The sequence below is a fragment of the Siphateles boraxobius genome, unplaced genomic scaffold (assembly GCF_051911475.1).
Source record: "Siphateles boraxobius isolate OS27281-9 unplaced genomic scaffold, OSU_SipBor_1 35, whole genome shotgun sequence".
Classification (NCBI taxonomy): Eukaryota; Metazoa; Chordata; class Actinopteri; order Cypriniformes; family Leuciscidae; genus Siphateles; species Siphateles boraxobius.
In genome coordinates, this window is record NW_027508975.1 from 2,370,549 (window position 1) to 2,391,294 (window position 20,746).

Sequence of the window (20,746 nt, forward strand, 5' to 3'; positions counted from 1 at the left end):
TGTAAGAAAATTATAGAAATACATGGTTCAGATCACTCAAAACATATATATCTGAAAATGGAGGCGCCCTTATATGGGCAGTAATGGAGTCTGCTGTTCACCTAGTGGAAGAGTTTGGTACTGCGCCCGAATAAAATCTCACTGAAAGCTCATTTTTTGAGATATCAACCTAAAATTCGGAACACAACTTGTTCAGATTTTTGGCTTTCATTTTCTTGCAGTTTTAGAGTAAAATATATTTTGTAATATATATATTTTATATAAAATATTAATAATTATATTTTTACATTGCACATGTTCATAAACTCAAACTTATGAAACTTTTTCTTCTTCAAAACAAGACCAACCATAGGTCTATATTCCAAAGCATTCTTGAATTACAGCCATTTAAGTTTGGATAGTGATTTTTTTTTTTTTTAAAAAGGGGGGGGGGGGTGACAGTCAAAGGGTTAACTAAATGTATTTTGATGTAATAATTTTTTGGTATTTTTACCGGAATACAAGACAAAAATACCAAGCATTTAGTACCACTTTTTTTGCAGTGCATTTAAACCACAACAGGTTCTGTTTAAACGGTCTTCCTTCACCGTACTTCCCTAACCAGCGAGGACACAATAATCAGAAACACATTAATTATTAATTAATTACCTTTATTGTGTGAAAGCGAGGATGCAAGCGTAGACATGTCTGTTTATGTTCTGCTTCTGGTTGTTAGCACGCGTGTGAATATTTGTGCTTATTGTGGTTTCACTCAAAAGGCTTTTTTGTTTTCGATTTGCGTCATAAAGCCATGCAGGAAATACGTATGCATATCATTTCAGGGCTCTTGATAGGACGGGGGTGTGTCTTCTGTTTTCATTTTGAGAGCCTCATCATAAGAAGGAAGTTTCACCTGTTAGTCAAAAACACAATAAATGCTGATTTGTTTTATTTGATCATAACAGTCTAAACTATTAAAAGAAGATCAGAATGGATTGGGTTTTGGCTTGGAATTGTATATTTATAATTATAAAAAATTATATATAATTATACAACAACATTACAGCTGCTGTATCTTCTGACACCAAAAACTAAATCTGTATTATAAAAGCACTTACTGTCACAGTATTTCCAGTGTCTACATGGATGGCACCGACCCTTCTTTCCTTCAGGGCGTAGAAACACTTCATTGAAACCTGAAGGACGTACAGCTACACAGAACACACACACACACACACACACACACACACACACACACACACACACACACACACACACACACAGGGATACTAATAAATGCCAAACGCACAGAATGAATCTAAACGTATAAATGAACACACAGCTATGCAGAAACCAGTTTAATTTCCCTCTACCTTCTCCTAAATCCTCAATCAGCAAGAGCCACAGAACACACGTTATGACTGGATCTATACATCGCTTTCATTCCTCAAACCCCCTTACAGCAAAACAAGCGCTGGTTTACACTGGACAACTCAGAGCAGCAGACAAAACAACACTGTTTCTGTGTGTGTGTGTGTGTGTGTGTGTACGTGTGTGTGTGTGCTCTTGTTTTCATGACAACTGAGGACATTTTTATGATAACACACCTTCAATATGAGGACATTCGGAAAAATGAGGACATTTCATGAGTCCTCATATTTCAAATGGCTTTAAAAACATACTAAGCAGTGTTTATTAAAAATGTAAAAGGGGGATAGGGATAGGGGCAGTGTAAGGTGATAGAATATACAGTTTGTCCAGTATAAAAACCATTACGCCTATGGAATGTCCTCACAAATCACAAAAACACAGCTGTGTGAGTGTCTATGTGAATGAGTGTGTGTGTGAGTGAGTGTGTGAATGAGTGAGTGCTTGTGTGTGTGTGAGAGTGAGTGTGTGTGTGTGTGTGTGTGTGTGTGTGTGTGTGTGTGTGTGTGTGTGAGTGAGTGAGTGTATGTGTGTGTGAATAAGTGAGTGAGTGAGTGAGTGAGTGAGTGTATGTGTGTGCGCGTGTGTGTGAATAAGTGAGTGAGTGAGTGAGTGTATGTGTGTGCGCGTGTGTGTGAATAAGTGAGTGTATGTGTGTGCGCGTGTGTGTGAATAAGTGAGTGAGTGAGTGAGTGTATGTGTGTGCGCGTGTGTGTGAATAAGTGAGTGAGTGAGTGAGTGAGTGAGTGCATGTGAATGAGTGTGAGACATAATGACAATGATTTTCATACTGTACACATATATATCCTAACCATCACAGAAAACTGTGCACTCTGCATTTTTACATTTTCAAAAAAACATAATTATCATTATAAGCAGTTTTCCTCATGGGGACCAAAAAATAAGAGGACATTTTGTGTTCTTAACATAGGGTTTACCAGGATACACACACACGGGCAAACACACACACAGGACTTATACCTTCAGCAGTACGTCCACCATAAAGAGCACACTGTAACACATGGTGAACTGGCCAATGTCCTCCTCATTCAACGCAGGGACTTTCCTCTGATCCTTCTGTCAGACACACACACACACACACAAGTACACATTAATTGTGTGAAATGATGTTGAAATACCCAAGTCAGTCTTCAGTTTGGTGTCATTATGTGTGCAGGTCTGGTTCTCACGACAGCTTGCAGCATGTCTCTGTAGGTGGGGGTCCCGGGAAGACCCCAGGCTCCGTTAAACAGCGAGAGAAAACTCAGACTCAACTCCACCATCATCATCAGCGAAAACGGAAGAACAAACATCGGGCCCTTATACACACAAAGAGAAATGGTGAACCACACATTCAGTCATGCACATTCCAAAAACTGAGAAAAAAAGGCTGTTTCCCTGTTATTGACTGATCGGGTCTGAAATGTGTAGTTTGGAGCGAACGCAAGGATTCCGTGTTTCACCGCCTTCATAAATATTGAGACAAGCTCTCTTTCTGGAAGCTGGATAAATAAGGTGCACACACTCGCACACACACACACACACACACACACACACACACACACGCACGGAACCATTTTGCTTATGCAAACTCACATGCATACACATTCAATAAAACAAAAACTGACTAGACTTATTCAAAAATGTATCAACACACAGATCGTTTCTTTTCCAATTTAGTATGTATATTTGACTTTGGTAGCACAGATTTATTAATGTTCTTGTAAACTACCCAAGGAGAGTGAGTTATTTTCTGGAATCAATATGGTGTGCATTAAAACAGCACAGTAATAATGGCATGAATATTTCTGTTCAAGGAAATATTCTGGAAAGTGAATGCGATAAGAAAAATAAACTAAGAGCAATAATAACCTTTAGTGTCATAAGATGATCACCTTTAAAACTATTATCCTATTATTAATAAAAAAGGGGTTTACAAAAGGGTACTAGAAGATTAGTACGTTTTTGAAAGAAATTAATACTTTTATTTAGCAAGGAAGCATTAAATTGAGCAAAAGTGACTGGAAAATGATGAAGTTTTAATCACAGAAATATTACATTTTAAAATCTATTAAAATAGTAAACAGTTATTTTAAACTGTAATAATATATCACAACAATATAGTTTTTGCTGTATTTTTGATCACATAATTGCAGCCTTGGTGAGCATGAAAGTCTTCTTTCAAAAACATAAAAAAATCATACAGACCCCAAACCTTTAAACGATATGCATACATTTTGTTCTTGTTGAAACGTGATTTAGCATTGTATTTTATTACAAGTATGATTGGGCAGTCAGAAAGCAATTATTCGAGATGTACATTTTTAATCTTGAACTAAAATGGTATATGCATTTTGCTTATTTAATTGCATCATACGTAACAACCACTTGCAATGCAACTTATGTAATATTCAATGTATTTTTTCAATAACTAAAAATAAAAAAATGAAATATTAACTTAACTCCTATCTATGCATTTATTCATGGCATGCATTAATGTGTTGTAATGTATTTCATAACGCATCACTGTTTTTTCCCCTCATAAACCACATTTCCACATATTGATGTTCAGAGTACAGATGGAGAGTGTCCAGCACACACACCTTGCGTTGAGAGAAAAGAACCAGCACAGCAGAGATGGACATCAGGACCAGCATCAGAATGTTAGTGCTGATGTCAACTGGAAAACAGAGAGAGAGAATTTTAAAGGCTTTCAATTTGTAATCTCTATTATTTCTATATTACCTATGATTGTTTTTTGTTATGCTAAAGGATTCATTAATATATGCAAAGTCTTATACCGGTCAAGATGCAGCATTTAGGGCTTTTTATGTTGACTTTAAAGCTTTAACTAATGCTGTTTTTATTGATAAGACTAAGCAAAATACATAATTTAATATAATATAACATAACATAATATCTGAGGCCCCTGACAATCTGACTCAGAATCTCATTAACATCTTGAAATAAACAAAAAGATCACACTACTGTTCAATAGCTTGGGTTCAGTAAGAACTTTTATTTTATTAATACTTTTATTCAGCAAAGAAGAATCAAATTTAACAAAAATGACAGTAAATACATTTATAATGTTACTAAATATTTCTATTTCAAACGCTTTTCTTATTAACTTTCTATTTATCAAAAAATCTTGAAAAAAAAAATGTATCATGTTTCCTCAAAAAACCACTGATAATAATCAGAAATGTTTCTTGAGCATCAAATCATCATATCAGAATGATTTCTGAAGGATCATGTGACACTGAAGACTCGAGTAATGATGCTGAAAATTCAGCTTTGATCACAGGAATAAAATACAGTTTACAATCGATTACAATAGAAAACAGTTATTTTAAATTGTAATAATATTTCACAATATTTTTGTACAACTGTATTTTTGATCAAATAATTGCAGCCCTGGTGGGCATAAGAAACTTTTTTTTTTTTTTTCAAAAACAATAAAAATGTAACTAGTGTAGACTTTAGAAATATTTCTGAAGATTCTGTTTTACTTCTAGGTCACAAATCTAATAGTACATTTTTGGTGATGATCATGTGTATTTTACAGTGTCCTTGTTACACATTACATGTAGTTACTATAAATTATGCATAATTACATGCAACTAACCCTATAGTAAGTACATGTAGTTAATTATTGTTGCTCAGTACTTAAATGTATACTTACACAAACAAGGAAATGTATAATTACACAAACAAGGATACCTTAAAATAAAGTGTGACTGAAAAATGAAAGTGTGACTGAATGAAGTGAACTCACAGACACGATGGCCCTTGAGAGCCTTTGATTCATAATGGGAGACAGAATATTCCGCTTTCCCCCATGAAACCGTAAGAAAGATGCCCACCAGTTTCAGCAAATTACCAATCTATAGAGACGACACACACACACACACACACACACACACACACACACACACACACACACACACACACACACACACACAGAGGGGGTACAGATGAGATGAATGTGACAGAATGAATTCATAAAGGTAAACGTGTGTCTCAGTGTGTGTGTATTCTGGCAGCCGGTGTGTTTGGTCTCTCTCCTCCGAGCCAACACCAACAGAACAAGTTACACAAGAACAGCGGTTCATTCAGAAAAACCTGTAAAAGTGTAAATTACATAACAGACACAACCTCCTCCCTCAGATATGCTATGGACACAGGGTTTCCTGTAAACTGTATTTGTTCCTAAATCGATTATCATGATTAATAAGCTAAAAAAATATCAGCTTCCAATAAAGAGATGGACAAACATTGTGTTGTTAAAGAAAGGCAATACTTTATTTCGAGGGTCTACTTTAGACATTCTACTAACTAGAAGTAACATTACAACTACATGTGGACTAGCAGTCATTCGAGTATTAGTAGACTGTTAGATTAGAGTAAGTAGAGTAAATTGACATGTAGTTGCAAAGTAACTTCAGTAACAATAAGGTTCATTAGCTAACATTAGTTAATGCATTAACAATGAGCAAACCATGTGTTATCTTTGTTAATGTTAGTTAATAAAAATACAGCTGTTCATGTTAGTTTACAGTGCATTAACTAATGTTAACAAATACATCCTTTGATTTTAATAACTTAGTAAATGTTGAAATGAACAGATTAATAAATGCTGAAGAATGTTAAGTAATGAACCTTATTGTAAAGTGTTACAGTTTCTTCTAGTCAGTATAATGTCTGTTGGGGAGCATCAAAATAAAGTATCAGCAGATATTAAGCACAGTCTACTAATACTCTAATAAGAGCTAGTGGACATGTAGTTGCAAAGTTACTTATAGTTAGTAGAATATCTGAAATGGACTATCAATATAATGTTTCACCAAAAGAAGTCGATATTGAATCTGTGGTTCAGTAACTGACTGCGACTTCAAAATGGAGCCAGCTTCCTCCATCTTCACCAACAGGTGCGCACTGAACAAATGACAAATAACAGCAACCAAAAGGCCATGCTCTTACCGGAGTACAAATCCTTATATACTTTAGTGACTTTAAAAGTCCCTTGAACTAATACTGCAAGTGAGTTAAAGCAATTAACACACTCTTTAATTGTACCTATATAACCACATATTGTACGCATCATCGTTAGGTGTGTGTATGAAGCAGTTTTACCAGATAAATGATGGCGAACGAGAGGGTCGCCGTGTTGACATGGCAGCAGAGAGTGCGTGTTCCAGACATCTTTCTCTCCGTCTCTTTCTCTCTGAGAACAAGCGAGCTGAAACACTGAGAAACAGTCACATAAATCCACCCTGCTGTTACTGATGCTTATGCAAGTTCCTGTGTGGTGGTCAGGGCTTCCTGTGCACTTTCCGAGAACTTTGTCAATTATTTGTGTTATCGGTTTAGGCTTATTTTAGTGATTTTTATAACGAGTTCTACAAGGAGAATCTACAATCTAAATTCTGTAGAAGGATGCATCACTTTTGTGGTGCACAACCCCATATAAAGATGAGTTTAGACATTGATCATGGGAAATGGCTAACATATTTTTTTATGGCCAAAAACAGCATTAGGCAACTACAGTCATTACCTTACCATGCTCGTTTCTTTGACACTTTTTTTCACTTCACAGACATTAAGAACTTTCTGGAAACTGTTCAAATCTAAGACACAGTAAAAATGAATACAAAGTAACACTTTATTTTGATAGTCCACTTTAGACTACTAACGAGAAGTAACTTTGCAACTATGTGTAAACATTTTCTACTAACCCTAACCTAACGGTCTACAAATACTCTAATAAAGAGTTAGTTGACATGTAGTTAAAAATTAATGAGTTAGTTGACATGTAGTTGCAAAGTTACTTATAGTTAGTAGAATGTCTAAAGTTGACTATCGAAACAAAGTGTAACCAAATAAATAACCGATACTCCAGTAAATTGTAATTTAATTTTGCATTAATGGTATTTAAGTGTTGCATGAACCAGCCTTTTAACAATTATTCATGAATTCCTCACTTAACATGACTGAAGTTTGCATTTCCAGTCATTTAATTTATAAGTATTAAGAGGTCAAACTAAAAAGCAAACACGCCATATCTCACTACATCTGAAAGCAAACCGAGACAGGAAGTGGAAAGGAACTAGAGCATGCGTTTGCGTATGTGTGATGGTTATATTAACACTGCGTAAGAGCAGGCTGTGGTGTAACATCTTCTCAAATATATCCTGGCCTTATTCAATCGCACCTGAGCGTCGCTGAGTAAATCTATGGAGAAAGAGAATAAAAAGTATGTAGTGTTGAGAGGTGAGGAGGTCAGAGGACGACTGAATTCTTCAACAACAACAACAACACGTTCAAAAAGGCCTCAGATGTGTGTGTTATAGAGAAGTGTGCAGGTCTGAGATCAGTGCTCTTGTAAAACAGCGCCTCCTTGTGGCCATTTCTAGTCTCTTCTACAGGTGCGCTCTTACTTTTACCCTCAATCTCTGGCTGTGTCTGAAATCGCATACTTCCTTACTATAATAGTAAACTATATGACTATATAAATAATAAACTACTAATAGTAGGCCAAACATAAAGGGCCTGAAAACGTCCTATACATCACTGCCTGTGTTGATGCCTGATTCCCGTTTGCTAGTCCACTAAATCTTGTGAACATACATAATAACCAACACAGCAAACCATCAGAGAAAGAGCATTTTAATAGCTCTTGCACACCACAGCAAAAACAGAAGACAAACGTAAAAAGAAAAGAAAATATTGTCAGCGGATCTTCTCAGTCAGCAACCCTGAAACACAACACAGACGTTTATCAGTAATATCAGGCACAGACTATGAATATACTATGACACAGAATATGAAGCATCACAGAACTTTGCTAAAAGAAACAGAAACCATTGTAAAATATAAATTCAAGTATCAAGACCCATTTAAACTGAATGATAAAATAGTATGTGATATTATTTAGCATTAAATTAACGATTTAATTAATAATAATTATATATATATATATATATATATATATGATTTAATTAATAATTATTATATAATAATAATTATAATATTATAATATAATATATATAATAATATGAATTGTTAATTAAATGTCTATTAATTAATACTATATATATATATGTGATTTAATTAATAATTATAATATAATAATATATTATTATATATTTTTTATATTTAAAAGATAAATTTAATAATTAATATTATTATATATTAATTATATATATATATATATATATATATAATTTAATTATTATTATTATATAATATATTATTACTATAATTATTATTATATTATAATTATTAATTAAATTATATATATATATATTTTTTTTTTCATATTTTGAATTGATTTTTATTTTAATTTTTTCAGTTTTAATTTTAATTTTATTCAAAGTTTTAGAATTTTTTTTGTGGTTTTGTCATTTTTATTCCAACTTCAGTTAGTAAAAGTTAAACTAAATGTAAATGAGAAATGTTGCCTTGACAACTACCTGAATTTCTTTTCACTATATCTTTAAAAAAAAAATTTTTTATTACTAATTAACTTCACTTAATTTTAACGTTTATTGTATTTCAAGTAACAAAAATGGTTATAGTTTTAGTAACTATAATAATCCTGATTTAACTCAAACACTTTGCATGTAGAGATGAAATACTTTTTTTACTTAATGATATGAACTAGTGTATGAACTATGGTTTTAAGTCTCCACAGACCCTCCAGCATCCCCTGACCCCAGTTATCAAAAATGTTAATGACTCATACTGTTCTATAATCAATTATAAAATGCAAAATATAAAGACTCTACATTCAAATAGCTCAACACATCACCTGCTGTTGTTAAAAGTTGATTGGTGAGAAATCGCAGTGAAAGGTAGGCTCCGCCTCGCTGACTCTGATTGGCTGACTGGTGTCCTCAGACTCCACCTTGACATTGGGCAGCAGGGGGTCCGCGGTGGGTTTGGGAAGACTGGGCTGTGCCGGCGCTCCCTGGAGCTGAACGTAGTGCTGTTGGGGCAGGAGTTGAGTGTACTGGCTCTCATGACCCTGTGATGATAACTGTGGCCGAAACACCGCTTGTGTGTACGGACCCGGCTGACTATACATGTCAGAAGTCCAGGGGTAGGCCTGAAATGCTTCATAGAAACATGCAAGTTACCATTTTAAAGAGATAGTTCACCAGAAATGAAAATTAGCCCATGATTTACTCACTCTCAAGTCATCCTAGGTGTACATGACATTGTTCTTTCAGACGAATACAATCGGAGTTATATTAAAAAATGTCCTGGCTCTTCCAAGCTTTATAATGGCAGTGAAAATAACAGTGCATCTATCCATGATAACAGTGCATCTATCCATGATAACAGTGCATCTATCTATGATTAAAGTGCATCTATCCATGATTAAAGTGCATCTATCCATGATAAAAGTGCATCTATCCATAATAACAGTGCATCTATCCATGATAAAAGTGCATCTATCCATGATAACAGTGCATCAATCCATAATTAAAGTGCATCTATCCATAATTAAAGTGCATCTATCCATGATAAAAGTGCATCTATCCATGATAACAGTGCATCTATCCATGATAACAGTGCATCTATCTATGATTAAAGTGCATCTATCCATGATTAAAGTGCATCTATCCATGATTAAAGTGCATCTATCCATGATAAAAGTGCATCTATCCATAATAACAGTGCATCTATCCATGATAAAAGTGCATCTATCCATGATAACAGTGCATCCATCCATGATAAAAGTGCATCCATCCATGATAAAAGTGCATCTATCCATGATAAAAGTGCATCTATCCATGATAACAGTGCATCAATCCATAATTAAAGTGCATCTATCCATAATTAAAGTGCATCTATCCATGATAAAAGTGCATCTATCCATGATAACAGTGCATCTATCCATGATAACAGTGCATCTACCCATGATTAAAGTGCATCTATCCATGATAACAGTGCATCTATCCATGATAACAGTGCATCTACCCATGATTAAAGTGCATCTATCCATGATAACAGTGCATCTATCCATGATAAAAGTGCATCTATCAATGATAACAGTGCATCAATCCATAATTAAAGTGCATCTATCCATAATTAAAGTGCATCTATCCATGATAAAAGTGCATCTATCCATGATAACAGTGCATCTATCCATGATAACAGTGCATCTACCCATGATTAAAGTGCATCTATCCATGATTAAAGTGCATCTATCCATGAAAAAAGTGCATCTATCCATGATTAAAGTGCATCTATCCATGATAAAAGTGCATCTATCCATGTTAACAGTGCATCAATCCATAATTAAAGTGCATCTATCCATGATAAAAGTGCATCTATCCATGATAAAAGTGCATCTATCCATGATAAAAGTGCATCTATCCATGATAACAGTGCATCAATCCATAATTAAAGTGCATCTATCCATGATAAAAGTGCATCTATCCATGATAACAGTGCATCTATCCATGATAAGAGTGCATCAATCCATAATTAAAGTGCATCTATCCATGATAAAAGTGCATCTATCCATGATAACAGTGCATCTATCCATGATAAGAGTGCATCAATCCATAATTAAAGTGCATCTATCCATGATAAAAGTGCATCTATCCATGATAAAAGTGCATCTATCCATGATTAAAGTGCATCTATCCATGATAACAGTGCATCTATCCATGATTAAAGTGCATCTATCCATGATAAAAGTGCATCTATCCATGATTAAAGTGCATCTATCCATGATAACAGTGCATCTATCCATGATTAAAGTGCATCTATCCATGATAAAAGTGCATCTATCCATGATAAAAGTGCATCTATCCATGATAAAAGTGCATCTATCCATGATTAAAGTGCATCTATCCATGATAACAGTGCATCTATCCATGATAAAAGTGCATCTATCCATGATAACAGTGCATCTATCCATGATAACAGTGCATCTATCCATGATAACAGTGCATCTATCCATGATTAAAGTGCATCTATCCATGATAACAGTGCATCTATCCATGATAACAGTGCATCTATCCATGATAACAGTGCATCTATCCATGATAACAGTGCTCCACACGACTCTGGGGGTTTAATAAAGGCCTTCTGAAGCGAAGCGATGCGTTTGTGTAAGAAAAATATTCATATTTAACACGTTACTAAGTAAAATTCTAGTTTCCCGCCAAACGCAGTCTACCTGCGCCTAAACCACAACTTATGCAACTTGTGACGTCAGAAGTAGCGTAGTGGATCATGGTGTAGCGTAAATATCAGCAGTACGTTGCATGACTTGCATAAGTTGCTCTTAAACTTAAGTTGAATCCGTATGTTAGTTTGGCCGGAAGCTAGTTATTTTACTTTATAAAGTTTTAAACATGAATATTTTTCTTACACAAACGCATCGCTTCGCTTCAGAACTTTAATCATGGATAGATGCACTTTTATGGACTTCAAAACAGAAACGGCCATTCACTGCCATTAAAAAGCTTGGAAGAGCCAGGACATATTTTTTAATATAACTCCGATTGTATTGGTCTGAAAGAAGAATGTCATATACATCTAGGATGACATGAGGGTGAGCAAACTTTGATTTTTGAGTGAACTATCCCGTTAAAGACAATGTTTCCTCCAGTGGTGTAACGGTGGACCTACCATGAACTCCTGACTGGAGCAGCATCTGGTTGCTGGTCTGAGAATGGAGATACGCATGTCCAGCGCTGGTGTACGCGGGGAGTGTGTTGTTGCTGAGGGGCAGATACGGGGCGCTGCTGCTCTCGGTAGGGTTCGGCGTGAGGTAAGGAGAGGGCGTGAGGTACGACAGGTGGGAGTACTGGGGCAATAGTGTGCTAGACTGTTGGGCCATAAGACAACTAGTTTGTTGAGGTAACAGAGTGTTTGTTTGCTGAGAGAGGAAACTGTTAGTCTGCTGATTTAATAAGGTGTTAGACTGTTGAGGAAATGTGTTGAGCTGGTAATTTAAAGTGCTGTTCTGTGAAGCAGAAGTCATGAAATCCATCTTCACAGAGGTGCCCATGCCTTCATAATCAAACCTGTAAACAGCAGAAAAACATCTGAGGATCAAAATCATGTGACATTAAAAGATTTCATTGTTTTGAACATAAAGGTGGTATTTCCAACCATTTTTACGGTTGGACCAGCGACACAGCAACCAGAACGCATTCATGTTAACGAGAGCTGGTGGTTTGCAGAAACATGATGTGGGCGTGTCCAGTGACTCAGAGTTTAGAAATGTTTGACTTAATGCAAATAAGCATTGCGGGGAGTACCAATAGGAATGAAGACAGTGGAGCACATGTGATAAGTCTCCTGTGAGACACTATAGTCAAGTGTAGACAGTACTATCATGTCAATAGTAATAATAATGAATAAACCTAACTCATTTAAATTAATAATGATAAATAATCAATATTACTAAATATTATTCTATACATAATTTATACAATCTATAGCCTTAATTCTATACATTTAGATTTGTTCATCGTCATGACCGGAATGTGTGGAAACCTATGTCACAAAATTGTCATTAATCTGTATGTGTTTGATTTATGCATTAATAAGTCTATTTTGTTCATTATATGATATATTTTACAGACAAACACTTTTTCTGAAGAATGCTGCAAGAAAACTGATTCAATGTTAAAAAAACCTATATATACCAACAAAACACTACAATGCAAAAGTTTAGGTTTTTAAATATTTCTCACCAAATATTTTTCAGTCTCACCAAGGCTGCATTTATTTGACAAAAATAAATAAATAAATAGTTATTAATAATTTGTAAGTCACTTTAGATAAAAGCATGTGCAAAATGATTCATTGTAAATGTAAATAAATGTAAGCAAAACAGTAATATTGTGAAATATTATTTCAATTTAAAATAACAGTTTTCTATTTTAATATATTTTAAAGTGTAATTTATTTCTGTGATGCAAAGCTGAATTTTCAGCATCATTACTCCAGTCTTCAGTGTCACATGATCCTTCAGAAATCATTCTAATATGCTGATTTGCTGCCCAAGAAACATTTCTTATTATTATAATACAAGTTGAATACAATTCTGCTGCTTCATATTATTGTGGAAACTGTGATGCATTTTCAAAATTCTATGATGAGTAGAAAGTGCAAAAGAACATAATTCATTCGAAATATAAATCTTTTGTAACATTATAAATAACTTTACTATTACTTTTGGTGAATTAAATGTAAAAAAAAATCTAATTTGTGATCAGATTTTCAACAGCTATGGCCAGTTGTGCAGACTACCAATAATATAAAGACATTGAGCAGCAGGAACACCTGTAGTACAGACCCCCACTTCTAAAAAAATCAATGTATACCGTCTAGCGGCGCCTCGTGGTCAACAGGGATACTGCATGGGATGAGTAAACTAGTTCATACTAACCCTGTGTCAGTCTGTAAAGTCAGCGGTGTTGTGTCAGTGGAGCTGGGCTCACTGTGTTCAGGTGTGTCCAGCAGAAGGGACACGGTGTGTGTGGAAGGGTTGTATGCCGTGATGAGAGGCAAGGAGGCTCGTCGTATCGGAGGAGGACTGTGCATGGGGGGGGGCATGTACTCCAAAAAACCTCCTTGAGACACACAAGGTGCCACATCAACACGAGCTGGACCTGATGCACACAGAACATTGCATTTGCACAAAAACAGGGGTTACAATTTATTTCGATAGTCCACTTTAGACATTCCACAAACTTTGCAACTACATGTCAACTAGCTCTCATTAGAGTATTACAGTAGACTGTTAGTTTAGGGTTAGTAGAATAAATTGACATGTAGTTGCAAAGTTACTTCTAGTCAGTATAATGTCTGTTGGGAGCATCAAAATAAAGTGTCAGCACTTATTAAGCAGACAGTCAACTAAGACCCCGTTTATACGTACATGGTTATTTAGAAAAACTGAGAAATTTCCCTTCGTTTACATGCAAACGCCTCTGAAAACGAATCTTTCTAAAAACTCCGGCCAGAGTGAAGATTTTGGAAAATTTCGTTTGCACGTCTGCATGTAAACTCGGAAAAACTGAGTTTTAGGCAGCCGACGTCACAGTATGCGACAGAACTTGCACATGCGTCAAAATTGCGACATCTTTGTTCAAAAGACAAAGAGGAAGTGATTCGTTGCTGTTGTTGCTATTTTCAGGATTCTGATTGGCTAACGTGGGCTTGAGCTTCTTGTTACACTGCCACCTACAGGTTTGGCATGCCCCTGACAGCATATATACATGTGTTCGTGTAAATTAACATTTTGTGAAAACTGACAGGTGTGCACAATGTTATTTTCGAAAACAGAGAAGGTGAAATTTTATGAAAATAGCCGGCCACGTGTAAACGTAGCCTGATACTCTAATGAGAGCTAATTGACATAAAGTTGAAAAGTTACTTATAGTTAGTAGAATGTCTAAAGTAGACTATCAAAGTGTTACCAAAACAGGTGCCCATGTTTTGAATGTGCAGGCATTTTTGATTAGCTCTAATTAAATAGCTTGTTAAGTCCTATTGTGCAGTTTAACTAAACAGTTTAAGTCCTAATGGATAATTGAATTAAACAGTCAAGTCCTAATACACAGGTTTAGGTGTATGTTTGAGTGTGTGACCTGGTGGACTGGTGCGGCTGGTCCGGATGGTATTGTAGGGGGGGAGTGTGTTCCCAGGCTTCGGATGTTGAGATGCAACAGAAGGAGCTGTGAAAATTGCTGGCCTGCATACACACAAATTAATTATAAAATCGATTATATGCATTAAATCACACAATATGTTGGCTGCATTGCGTAAACACTAACCTGTTGACCTGGACACAAGTTTGACCCCGGCTAGTAGGAGGCTTTTTTGTTGTGGTTTTTGACGTTTTTCTCCATTTGGCTCGACGGTTCTGAAACCACACCTGATGGGAGGATCAGAGTACAATTATTGTCACTTGCATGTATGTATTTTGATGAGTTGAAACAGATTAATGTGAGAAGGTGCTTGAGGTCTTAAAGGGATAGTTCACCCAAACATGAAAATTATGTCAGTAATTACTCACCCTCATGTTATTCCAACCCCGTAAGACCTTCGTTCATCTTCGGAACATGAATTAAGATATTTTTGATTGAGCTGGATCACTCCTCCATAGGCTTCTAAGGGACTGAAACTTGCCGGCCCCGAAAAGTTATAAAAGACATCGTTAAAATAGCCCAAGTGACTACAGTGGCTCAATCTTAAGTTTATCAAGCGACAAGAATACTTTTTGTGTTCGCAAAAAACCCAAAGATAACGACTTTATTTCAACTATTCATTTCCTTCTCTGTGGGCCTCGAGTCTGTTCACTAGTGTAACAGCACAGCGCTTCTGTGTTGTACGTCACACGTAGGCTCACTATTGGCCGACGCTGGTCATGTGTGTGATGTGTGTGACGTACAACACAGAAGCACTACGCTATCACACTACGTTAACTGACTCTCGGCCCACAGAGAAGGAAATTAATAGTTGAAATAAAGTTTTTGGGTTTTTTTGCGCACAAAAAGTATTCTCGTCGCTTGATAAACTTAAGATTGAGCCACTGTAGTCACTTGGACTATTTTAACAATGTCTTTAATAACGGGGCCGGCAAGTTTCAGTCCCTTAGAAGCCTATAAGATATTAATCAAAAATATCTTAATTCGTGTTCCGAAGATGAACAAAGGTCTTACGGGGTTGGAACAACATGAGGGAGAGTAAATACTGACAGAATTTTCATTTTTGGGTGAACTATCGCTTTAAGGAATGGATGCCTGTGGGCAGTGACCATGATTCTCTGTGGCGTAACACCGATGGCGGCCGCAATCTCCTTTCTCTTGTCTCCATCAGGGTAGTGATCATCCTGAAAGACACGCTCCAGCTCCTCCAGCTGATCTACACACACACACACAAAGATGTTGGTACACCTATTATTATGAAGACATTCTATAGGTGTAATGGTTGTTTTATACTGAGTTAATGACACTTTCTAGCACCTACCCATCACCCATTTTTTTAGTATGATTATTTAGTGGTTTGAATTAAAGAACATATCCTCATAATGAATAGGACGTGGCCTGAAACCTGAACACACACTACAATATAAGGGGCTTTGAGTCCTCATAATGTCACTAGCATAACACACACACACATGCACTACCTGGCCAAAAAATAAAAGTTGCTGTTTGGATTTAAAAAGGCAAATGATTAAGAGTCTAAGATTGGATCATTATTGCAGTGATTATTATGTTTCTAGCTTGTTATGCGTTTGCCAACAGTTCTTCTAACCCTAATTGATGGAGTGTGTAGCTTTTCATTTCTTAAACAACCATGTAGGAAGACACATCATGCATATTCCAGGATAACAATGTCAAGATTCATCAGGCTCAAACTGTGAAAGAATGGTAGTGAGGAACCATGAAGAATTCATTGAAAGTCTCTGGGATGTGCTGGAGGAGACTTTACCTAGTGCTGGACTCTTGCATCATCAATACAAGATCTTGATCAAAAATTGATGCACCTCTTTATAGAAATAAATGCTGTGATGTTATTTCCATCAAGAGGTGCATCCATTTCTGTTAAAGATCTTTTACACACTCCATCAATTATGGTTAGAAGAACCCGTTGGCAAACATATAACATGCTGGAAACATAATAATCACTGCAATAACGATCCAATCATAGACTCTTAAGCATTTGCATATTTAAATCCAAACAGCAACTTATTTTGGCTGGGCAGTGTGTATATGTATATATATATAATGTATACACACAGATAACATATGTATACACACAACATACACATATGTATACATATATATACAAAAAAGCACATCATTAAAGTCCAAGTGTTCTTCCGTGGAACACAAATGAAGATGTTTTTGTCCATACATTGAAATTCAATGGGGTCCAAAACAACACTGGACAGGATACTATAGACAGCAAAACACTGAGATTTTTCAAAATATACTCTTTTGTGATTCATACCGGTCTGGAATGACATGAAGGCGAGTAAATGATGAAAGAATTTTTTTACTTTTTTTAGGTGATATGTACGTTCTCTCACCTGAGCTGTAGAAGGTGCGTGTTTTCTTCTTCGGAGGCATTAGAAGGGCATCAGTGCTGATGGAGGGTAAAGCCTGAGTGCTGGTTTCTCCCCCGACGGAGGCCAGAGGCATAAGAGCCGCTCTGCTGGCGAAGCGTGTGTATTGGCGAGTGGTGTACACCTGTCGTAGTGTCACCTCCAGGGGTCTCATGGCCTGGGGGTCCACAGCTGGGCTGCTCCCATAGGGCCGTTTGCCCAAACACTGGGGCTCCAACTGGGCTTGTGCTGGGACCTGAGCTTGAAGGAGAGGATGGGGCTGAAAGGGGAGCATTGTGGGATTTGGAGGTGGTAACGTGATAGATAATGGTCTGGGTGGGGATTTTATAGGGGGCTGCTGGGAGAAATCTGAAGAATTGGGAGGGCATAACGAAAGGTCTTCATTCACACATCTCGGCTGATCACACACCATCACCAGGTCTATGGTGCAGTCGGGGCCCATCTGCAAAATACAGTCATCCTCTAGAGGTGGCACAAGCGAGTCGCTTGCCTCTTCTGCGTCATCATCATCATCATCCTCATCATCTGTCTTTATTTCATCATCTTTTAAACCTAACATACTTTCCTGCTCTTCTTCTTTTGATTGTTCATCTGATTCAGCATGATCTACGTTTTTGTTTTGCTCTTCTTCAGTGCTTTTCTGCTCGGTGTCTTCAGTTTTGTTTGCTTCTGTTTTGTTTTCTTCCTCTTTCGTCTCTAGTTTCCTTTCTTCAGGTTCTTGAACTACAGTCCAGTTGTCCTCAGCTATTTCATCTGGTTTCACCTCCGAGTCTCTCTTGAACTCCTGTGACTCCTTGTCTTCCACCTCTTCAGCATCATTTTTTATTTTGCTCTCATTCTCTTGCTCTGTGTTTCTGTATCTGCAATACCCTATCTGCTCATCTTCTTCACACAGAGGACATGGACCATCTATAAACATGACATGGCAAGAAAAAGACAATTATAAGACAAAGTAAAACTAACCAGCAATTTTGGAATGAAAGAAATCTAGGCCTACTCTAATTCAGAACTGTTTTGGTTACCATTGACTTCCATTGTATGAAAAAAGAGACATTCTCAAAATATCTTCTATGTTCCACAGAAGAAAATCATACAGGTTTAGAATAACATGAGGTGAGAAAATAATGACAGAATTGTCCTTTTTGGATGAACTATCCCTTTAACTTCGAGACATGGCACAAAAAAGTAACTGTTTTTAATTTTAGATTAACTTATCATAAAATCTTTTACAGTTCAAAGTTCTTTATGCGTTAAAGTTCAAAGCACGTGGAAAAACTAGTAACACGAGTGTGTGTGTGTGTGTGTGTGTGTGTGTGTGTGTGTGTGTGTGTGTGTGTGTGTGTGTGTGTGTGTGTTTGTGTTTCTGGGGGTGCGACAAAAAAAAAATTAATGCCGGATATTTATCATCCAGTTAAAAGTTATAAACATTACTTTATGGTGACGTGTTAAAAGTGACGTTATCTCCACGTGCTTGTTTATCACTAATTAGAGAATAAATTGAACCTCCGCCCTGAGTGTCAAACCATTAGACCTTTTATCCGTTTAGAAATGAGACCAATTAGACAATTATCGGTGCCAAAAACAATGAATCAATTTAGCTCATTTACATCAAATCACCTACCGTAATCACTGACAAACAAGGTTTCTTCGGCCATCGTGATGCCCACGCGCACAGGCCTGTATCTGTAAATTAGATATTAAAGTTATTGAGCTTGAGTGAAGCACAAACTCCAGCATCAGTATTGATCTTGATTGATAACCTGCAGACGCTGCTCAGGTTACATCACGTGACATGCACAGGAGGCGTGTTTCAAGATCTGCTTCAGTGTTGCGTTCACGCGCTCTTTACCTGCACTCACATGTTCACTTTCTTTTAACTCGGAAAAGGGTTTCATCTCATAATCTGTTATTAGTTTAAATTAAATGGAAAAATAAAAAAATATATTTATTGTATATAGAAATATATATGACTATGTCATAATGCCTGATGGTTTGTTTGAGTATAAATTTAATTAGAAATTAATGAGAGCAACAGCAAAAATCATTTTAATGAATTGTTGACTCATCTTATTTTTCTTTGTAAAATGACAACGTATCAGTCAAACATAATTTCATTCTGGAGCATTTTGCTAGCTTTTTATGATGGCTCAAAAGGGTCATGTTCAAAAGATAAAAGTCTAGAGTTAATAAGCTAAAAGTAGTGCTGCATCCGAAATCGCAGACGTGTTTAGGTACTACATTTGGTTTAAAACTTACTTTATGAGCATTAAAGTATGTTTCTACATTCTACATCCGCCATGTTGTCATTATCATGTGACCTACCAGTGTCAATTGTGTTGAGTCACCACCATTCACATAATCCTCTCCAGTGGCCTCATGGGATAGTAAAGTGTCCAACCTATGCATACTTAGTAGAAGTAGTAGGTCATCCCGGTACTTTTAGCCTACCATTTTTCAAATTCTACTTTAAAATATTTTTCATTTTAAAGGGTAATTTGAATTCGGACATACTTCTTTTGACACATACTGTTTTTCACCTTCTATATAGTAGAGAAGTGTAATTATTGATGCAGCCCATTCGTATGTCGCACATGACAAAGCCATCATGTCGAATATGTAGTATGTCCGGATTATATTCATACTATATACAGAATACTTTTTTTTAAAGCGGTTGCAAAGTAATTTTTCTAAATAAGAACCGACTCGAGTGAGTATGCGATTTCGGAAGCAGCCATTAGGTGTGTTTGACTTGAAGCGGCGCTGCGCAGACGGATCGGTGCATGACATCAAAGTACAGCAAATAAGTGATTCATTCTGTATGCTTTCAAATCACCGAACACCTTTTCAAATCGAACACCTTTTGTAATGCCTGCTACAGGTAGTGCGATTTCAGGAAACCTAGAAGATCAATTTATATTACACTGTACGACATGGATCTAATAAACTTGGGAGCGACTGTATGATGATGACACCTATTCAATCGTAGTCTACGACGCAAGTTAGCATTGAAGAATGAAATCAGCATGCGTAAACGAATAGAGCAAGATGAATCGCACTTTGGCAATTGTGGTTTTTATGTGCGCTGAAAAAAAAGAGGAAGCGACAGAGGAGAATATGGATGCGGTCATGGCTTGGGAAAAGAGCATACCAATTTTGTAAATTGAGCTTGAGGTCAGTATTTTTAAATTTTAGCCCCATGCTGTATTGATCAATACGCCATTTCATGTT

General features: G+C 36.3%; 3 protein-coding genes across 3 annotated transcripts in view; 1 reads left to right on the top strand and 2 right to left on the bottom strand.

The window, feature by feature from the left end:
* The window catches only part of ppt1 (palmitoyl-protein thioesterase 1 (ceroid-lipofuscinosis, neuronal 1, infantile)), a 356,601-nt gene that overhangs the window by 203,190 nt on the left and 132,665 nt on the right, over positions 1 to 20,746 (top strand). The gene's annotated exons all lie outside the window — the stretch shown is intronic.
* Positions 630 to 6,716, bottom strand: laptm5 (lysosomal protein transmembrane 5). Its single transcript, XM_077195850.1, has 7 exons — positions 6,544 to 6,716; positions 5,186 to 5,294; positions 4,011 to 4,087; positions 2,598 to 2,726; positions 2,389 to 2,484; positions 1,098 to 1,190; positions 630 to 892 (listed from the first exon to the last, which is right to left on the bottom strand). Exons 1-7 carry the CDS (start codon positions 6,610 to 6,612, stop codon positions 818 to 820), a joined length of 648 nt encoding a protein of 215 aa, XP_077051965.1. The 5' UTR covers positions 6,613 to 6,716; the 3' UTR covers positions 630 to 817.
* On the bottom strand, positions 8,061 to 19,297 carry nobox (NOBOX oogenesis homeobox). The gene is made up of 10 exons (XM_077195808.1): positions 19,279 to 19,297; positions 19,140 to 19,201; positions 17,483 to 18,427; positions 16,205 to 16,311; positions 15,222 to 15,322; positions 15,036 to 15,139; positions 13,832 to 14,054; positions 12,061 to 12,458; positions 9,221 to 9,525; positions 8,061 to 8,165 (listed from the first exon to the last, which is right to left on the bottom strand). Exons 2-9 carry the CDS (start codon positions 19,171 to 19,173, stop codon positions 9,230 to 9,232), a joined length of 2,208 nt encoding a protein of 735 aa, XP_077051923.1. The 5' UTR covers positions 19,174 to 19,201; positions 19,279 to 19,297; the 3' UTR covers positions 8,061 to 8,165; positions 9,221 to 9,229.

What these genes read in the sequence shown, in the direction of transcription:
- laptm5 (XM_077195850.1), bottom strand. Translation starts at nt 6,612, where the DNA reads ATGTCTGGAACACGCACTCTCTGCTGCCATGTCAACACGGCGACCCTC. An exon ending in TTCTTTTCTCTCAACGCAAG is followed by an intron (nt 2,727 to 4,010) that starts GTGTGTGTGCTG and finishes TGTGTGTATAAG; the next exon opens with GGCCCGATGTTTGTTCTTCC. An exon ending in TGGTGGACGTACTGCTGAAG is followed by an intron (nt 1,191 to 2,388) that starts GTATAAGTCCTG and finishes TGTTCTGTGTAG; the next exon opens with CTGTACGTCCTTCAGGTTTC.
- nobox (XM_077195808.1), bottom strand. Translation starts at nt 19,173, where the DNA reads ATGGCCGAAGAAACCTTGTTTGTCAGTGATTACG. An exon ending in ACGCACCTTCTACAGCTCAG is followed by an intron (nt 16,312 to 17,482) that starts GTGAGAGAACGT and finishes GTGTGTGTGTAG; the next exon opens with ATCAGCTGGAGGAGCTGGAG. An exon ending in ACTTTACAGACTGACACAGG is followed by an intron (nt 12,459 to 13,831) that starts GTTAGTATGAAC and finishes TGCTGTTTACAG; the next exon opens with GTTTGATTATGAAGGCATGG.